At 35.1% G+C, this 6,845-nt stretch overlaps 1 protein-coding gene across 1 annotated transcript; it reads right to left on the bottom strand.

Annotated features, from left to right (window-relative positions):
• Positions 1–5,375: 5,375 nt before the first annotated feature.
• Positions 5,376–6,320, bottom strand: LOC100963484 (olfactory receptor 13D1-like). The gene has a single exon (XM_003785193.1). The coding sequence runs from the start codon at positions 6,318–6,320 to the stop codon at positions 5,376–5,378; it is 945 nt and encodes a 314-aa protein (XP_003785241.1).
• Between the last annotated feature and the right edge of the window lie 525 nt (positions 6,321–6,845).

Here is a 6,845-nt window from a genome sequence, read left to right as displayed (position 1 = left end):
GACATTAGACAATAAACTCATAAAACAATGTAAATAAAATGCAATAAATCTAAGGAAGTGTACTATGAAGAAACATAAAGCATGGCAAGTTCTCAACGAAGACCTGAATGAAATGCGATTGGAACCCAGGAAGACCAGAAAAAAGAATTTCAGTAGAGGAAATAGCAAAACCAAAGGCGTGGTGAATCTAAGAAATAGTAAGAAGGCAACAGGACAACAGTCAAGTAAGAACTGGAAAAAAGAGTTGTTATGCATGGAACCAGAAAAATTCCTGTATAACTAAGGCAATTCTTAGTAGTAAACATGAAGCTGGAGGCATCACTCTATCAGATTTTGTTATATTATAAAATGATTGTGATCAAAACTGTGTGGTACTGGCACAAAAATAGACATAGATATAGGGAACAGAATAGAAAACCAAAAGATGAAACCAGTCACTTACAGCCATCTGATCTTTGATAAACCAAACAAAAGCATTCACTGGGGAAAAGAATCCCTATTCAATAAATGGTGTTGGGAGAACTGGATAACTACATGTAAAAGATGGAAACAGCCCTGCCCCTTTCATCACTTACACAAATTAAGTTAAGAGGGATAAAAGATTGAAATCTAAGACATGAAACAATAAAAATTCTACAAGTTAGTGATGCAGTAACAAAAGAGGTGAAGGATCTCTACAAAGTTGAAATGACCATCAACTCAGAAATGGATTAACAAACGGTTAGTGATATCCTTGAGGATGTTGGCCTGGGGAAAGATTTTATGGAGAAGTCTCCTGTGGCAATTCCAACAATAACAAAAATAAACAAATGTCACTGAATTAAACTGAAAAGCTTCTGCATAGGTAAGGACACAACAATTAAAGCAAATATACAAACTTCTGAATGGGAAAAGATATTTGCATGTTATGAATCTGTGAAAGGCTTGATAACTAGGATCTATAAAGAAGTGAAATTAATCAACAACAAAAAGCAAACAATCCTGTCTATTACTGGGAACGCTTTTACACAGTGAGACTGCAAACTAACACAACTTCTTTGAAGAGAAGTATGGAGATCCCTCAAAGAACTCAAATTAGACTTCCCAGTTGGCCCTGTAATCCAACTACTAGGCATCTACGCAGAAGAAAATAAATTATTTTTTATGAAGACATTTGCACTAGATTGTATATTGTGGCTAAATGTACAAACACCAAGATATTGAAACAATCTAAGTGCCCATCAACTCAGAAATAGATTAACAAACTGTGGTATATATATACCATGGAATAATGTGGAGCCATAAAAAGATGGAGATTTTACATCTTTTGTTTTAACTGGGACGGAGTTGAAACACACTCTTCTCAGTAAAGTATCACAAGATTAGAAAAGCAAATATCCAATGTACTCAATACTAATATGAAGCCAGTAGACAATCTAATTCATACCCAAATAAGAGAAAAACTTGTTTCAATTCAAGCCGGGGGAGGGTAAATGTAGGCAGGAGAACAGAAGAGAAGGAGGCAATTGTGCTCCCACTTAATGGCACAAGGTAGGAGTATATAGCACAGCTTTTGTGTGTGGGATACAATTACAAGAATGACTTTACCTAACAAATTTAGATATTGCTACATTGTACCCTCTCATTAATGTGAAATTAAAAAAAAAAGAAAGAAAAAGGAATTTCTAGCAGTGTTATTGTGTAAATAAATATTTGGATCCCTTCTATGGTTTTTAAGAAAGCTAAGTTCTTTTGGTTGCTGAACTATATTTCCTTGTTTAGATTGAGCTTATGAATCTCAACCTCATAAGCATGTATTAATATCACCAATAATAATATTATCACTCATATGTAAGACATTTTCTGAAGTCTTAGGCAATGTGCTGGATTGTCTGTTTACTTAGTTGGCTATTTTTATTGAAAATACTCAAATCCTGGTGATATAGCATCATGGAGGCCTTAGCAAAGCACATCTAAGATCATGAAAAATAGAAAAAGCACAGCAAAATGCCATCATAGTCAATAGTTATACAATATTTCAATGCTATAAATTATTTTTGAATAGCATCTTTTATGTATGACTTTAGCCAATATTATGATTTTTGAAGTTTTACCGTTTTTTATTCACCATGCTAAGTATTCCATTATTTTACTAGTGATGGACATTTACATTTTTTTTTTAGTTTTTATATATGGTATTATGAATAGTGCTGCTACTGATATCCTTGTACATGTCTTTTGATGGTCATGTGTATATAACTCACATATGTAGTTTTGGAGTAGAGTTCTGAGTTTTATGGTATGCAAATACTTAGCTTTCATAAACATTTTGAGTTCTACAAAGGATAGGTAACAATTTACACTCCCATCAGCAGTTTGTAAGAGTTAAAATTGTTCTACATTTTTGAAAACAGTTGGCATTTCCTGTCTTTTTCAATTTATCTATTATGATGGGTATAGTATCATGTTATTTTAGTTTTTGTTTCCCTAATCACTATTAAAGATGAGCATTTTCATATATTTACTGTATATTCAATATCTCCTTTTATGAAATATATATTCAAGTTTTCTCACATTCTACTATGTTGTTGGTCCTTTTAAAATGAATTTTAGAGTTTTAAAATATATTCTTGATTGACTTCTTTGTCAAAAATATTCTCCCATTATGTTTATGCTCCTAATGGTATCATTTAAAGAATAGAAGTTCTTAGTAGAGATAGACTTATTCATTATTTTTTACTTTCTTCTTCTTCTTCTTCTCCTTCTCCTTCTCCTCCCCTTATCCCTTCCTCCTCCTCTTCCTTCTCCTCCGCCTTCTTCTTCTTTGCTTTCTTCTAAACCAACGGTTCTCAACCTGTGGGTTGTGACCCACAGGAACTGTATTAAAGGGTCACAGCATTAGGAAGGTTGAGAACCACTACTCTAAATGATGTATTATTTCCTACATTTAGATCTAGAGCCAATCTGGGGTTGATTTTTGTGTATTGAGTGAAGTAGGGATAAGATTAAATTTTTTCCTTTTAAGTATATAGTTGATCTCCTATTGGGTTTTTAAATTATACATCTTTATTTGCAATTACCTAATTGTTCTTATACCCTGATAAAGAAAATTGAGGCTTCACTTTAGTAATGTGAGGCTTTACTTAAGTAGCAAGTAACAAGTGACAAGATAACACAGCTTTCATTTAACAGAAGCATACCATGTTCGGGTTTAAGTTTTAGAAAGATAACATTGAACAAATTTTGGAGGATAGTTTGTGATACCAGCAATGCTGGTGAAACTGAAGGTAGGGGTTGATTCGCAGGTATTAAATTGAGACATAACAGGAAAAGAGTCCTGAGAAAGCTGGGCAATAGTTAATAGATCTAAGAGATATTTAGAAGGGCGGCAAGTTTTTAACATTTTGATAGTTTAAAGAATTTTAATGGTGCCATTTAACTGGTTAGAAATTGCAAGAGAAATCAACAACAGAATAAGACATGTGAGTAGTTAAAAATATGCTAGATGTTGAATTCTCAAATCATAATGACTAACAAGAGAGATATGGTGGTTATTCTTAAGATGCTTGCAAGTTTTATGGGACCAGATAAATATGCAATTGCAATAATGTGTGATAAGTACTATATGAAGGGAGGTATGGAATATTATCAGAGCACATAGGAGTTTTGCCTGACTCATGTTAAGGTTCAGGGATGGCATCTCCTGAAGATTCTGGAAGGATAATAGCAATCATACAAGAAAATTGGGAGCAGATGACAAATTTTTGAGGAAGAAGAAATAGCATATGCAGAGGGGCAGGGAGAGAAAGTGAGTGAGACAGAGGGAGGGAGATGTTATATTCTAAGCATTAAAAGAAGTTCAGTTTTGCTTGAACACAGAATAAAAGACAGTAGAGAGAGATGGAAGTTTGTGAAATATGGTGCTGAAGAATCAGATCTTGGGCGTCTTTGCTGGTCATTTTAAGCCTCTTGGAAATTATCCTAAGAGGAAGGAGGAACTCCTAAAGAAAGAATGTTTTTTTTTTTTTTTTAAATAATGGGAAAGTAGCAGGAAGTTGTGTATGTTAACATGGTGAGTAAAAGAAATGTGTTTTACTTATTGCATTTAGATGAGATACTACCATAAAATGCCTAGGAGGGAAACTGGGGATGTGGCCATACATATAGACTCACCAATTTATTGGTAAAACAAAGAGTGTCTGGGAAGTACTAGGAAATAATAATGAAACAAAAAGTGAATGAGAAGTACTAGGAAATAATATCAGAATTTAAGTGGTGCTCATTTGTGGAGGGACATTAATACCAGGTCAAAATGTTTGTATTTTACTTGGAAAGCCTAATTACATTTTTGAATTGTTAGTGATGATGAAGGCCATGTGTTAGGAATATTAACTTAGGAGAAGTAGCAGACCATATAAAATTAGGAAAAGGTGAGATACTGTCAAACCACTACCTGGGAGCTAGTGAGCGGCAGATGGAGGTGGTGTGAGGTAAGGTAAGGTGATGATTAGCCAGAGTTTGCATGGTTGTAAGCAATGGAAAACAATTCAAACTATTGTTTAACAGGACCTTTATTGGGTTACATAACTGAAAACTCCAAGCATGAATGTCTTTAGACCCAGCTTGATCCAGGAGTTAAAATGACATCAAGTAATCTTTTTCCTTCTTTTCTTCTTTGGTGATTTCATTGTCTGGCTGGCTTTCCCCATGATTCGGCAAAGATGTCCAGAAGAAGGATTACATCCCACCAGTTTAGAGACCCTCAAAGAAAGAGTAATTCTTTCTGGTACTTAGGTGACATTCCTACAATTAATTCTTATTGGCTTAGAACACATGGTATCCTGAATGAATCACTGTGGTTAGGGGAATGTTCATTTTTCATTGACTAGATTTATGTTTCATGCTTTCCATCAGTCTAGAGTGTGTGGTCTTCCCCAACCATCAAAATATGGACTAATAATGGGTGACAGGTGATTCTTTAAAATGAGAAGTTTCATTCTTTATCTAAAAGAGGGAGGCTGGGCAGAGAAAAATAATAGAAAAGACCTGAAAGACTCTGAGAAAGAAAACAAAGAAAATAAAAAACAAAGAGAGAAAAAATCAGGGGAATGGAAAGAAGAGAGGCAGAGGGGAAGAGGAGAGGGAGAAATATTTATTAACAGCAATTATTATGACTTCTGTGGGACCAAGAGGCAAAGCTCTATGTAACTGGAAAGCCTACTGAAAAGATATCATATAGAAAAGTTTTACACACAAACACTTTGTGTTGTAAAAATGAGTCTCACATTTGGCTTTACAAACACAAAGCTGTCCTTATAGTGGGTTCTACAACTTCATCTGTGGATATCAAAGCATATTTTTTCCTCAAATGTAAATATCACATACCTTAAAGGATTTCATATTTTCTGTAAGTGAAGATGTCTTCTGAGGACTTTCTTCACAGCCTCTTTGACTTCCTTATTCCTCAGGCTATAGATAATGGGGTTCAACATTGGGGTCACTACCCCATAAGATAGCCCAATGATCTCATCAGATGTCTTTGTGTCTTTTGACTTGGGCTTCATGTACATAAAAAGAGCTGAACCATAGAATAAAATCACCACAGCCAGGTGTGCTGAACATGTAGAAAAAGCTTTCTTTCTCCCCTCAGCAGAGTTAAGCCTCAGGATGGTAGAGAGAATGAAAACATAAGAAATAAAAATTGACAGTAGGGGAATCACTAAGAAAACAATACTTCCCACTGTTAAGATAAGCACATTGATGGTGATGTCTGAACAAATGAGTTTAAGAAGAGCCAACAACTCACAGGTAAGATGGTCAATGACATTATTCCCACAGAAAGGCAACAACATTGTCAGGACTGTTTGCACTAGAGAGTTTAGACAGCCTATGATCCAAGACCACACAGCCGTTTGAACATATAACACCCTATTCATGATGATTGGATACCTCAGTGGGTTGCAGATGGCCACATACCGATCATAGGCCATCACAGCAAGGAGGATGCACTCAGTACAGCCCAAGCCAAGGGAGACAACCATCTGCAGAGCACAGCCAAAGAAGGAGATTGTTTTTCTCTCTGACCTAAATATGTTGAGCATTGGAGGAATGAAAGAGGATGTATAGCATATATCCAAGAATGAGAGGTTTCCAAGGAAGAAGTACATGGGGGTGTGGAGGTGAGAATCCAGGATGCTGATGATAATGAGGAGGCTATTTCCCAGAAGGATTATTAGGTACATGGTGAGACAAAACATAAGCAGAGAAAGCTGGAGCTCTGGGTATCTGGAAAATCCCACCAGAAAGAATTCAGTCACAGCAGAATAATTCTGTGTCTCCATGTGTCTATGTCACCTGCAGGGTTCACGTAAAGAAATGACTCAGGCAAATTTAAATTTACAATTAGTCTTAAAAATAACTTTAACTTGCATTATTTTGTTTTATTTTTAGTACATGAAGTCAAGAAGGGCATGGATATGTTATAATTTTAATTGAGGACAAAACTGAAGGACAGCCATTCAATACTTTGTAGGACCATGCAGCAGTGGAGACAGCACTTTTAGTAAACTCAAGACTTATTATGCTGTGAAGTGTCAGGCCTCTAATAAAATAACAAGTAGGGACCACATAATTCCAAGCATGAATATGGAGCCATCTCATTATTAGCAAATATTATAAAATATTTAATAAGGTCTATTTTCTAAGGAAGCTATTTCTATTTAAAAATAATACATGCAGCACAATTAGTAGCATATCATTTCATTTGCATGTGACTTTGGATAAGTCACCAAACTTCCTAAGCCTGTTTGTTCCTGGTAAAACACTGGAAAGAAATATGTGTTATGTGGCAGCCATATGTTATATGT

The sequence above is a fragment of the Otolemur garnettii genome, unplaced genomic scaffold (assembly GCF_000181295.1).
Source record: "Otolemur garnettii isolate 467f Iridium unplaced genomic scaffold, OtoGar3 scaffold00014, whole genome shotgun sequence".
Classification (NCBI taxonomy): domain Eukaryota; kingdom Metazoa; phylum Chordata; class Mammalia; order Primates; family Galagidae; genus Otolemur; species Otolemur garnettii.
This window is presented reverse-complemented; position numbering and strand designations above follow the sequence as displayed.

What these genes read in the sequence shown, in the direction of transcription:
- LOC100963484 (XM_003785193.1), bottom strand. Translation starts at nt 6,320, where the DNA reads ATGGAGACACAGAATTATTCTGCTGTGACTGAATTCTTTCTGGTGGGA.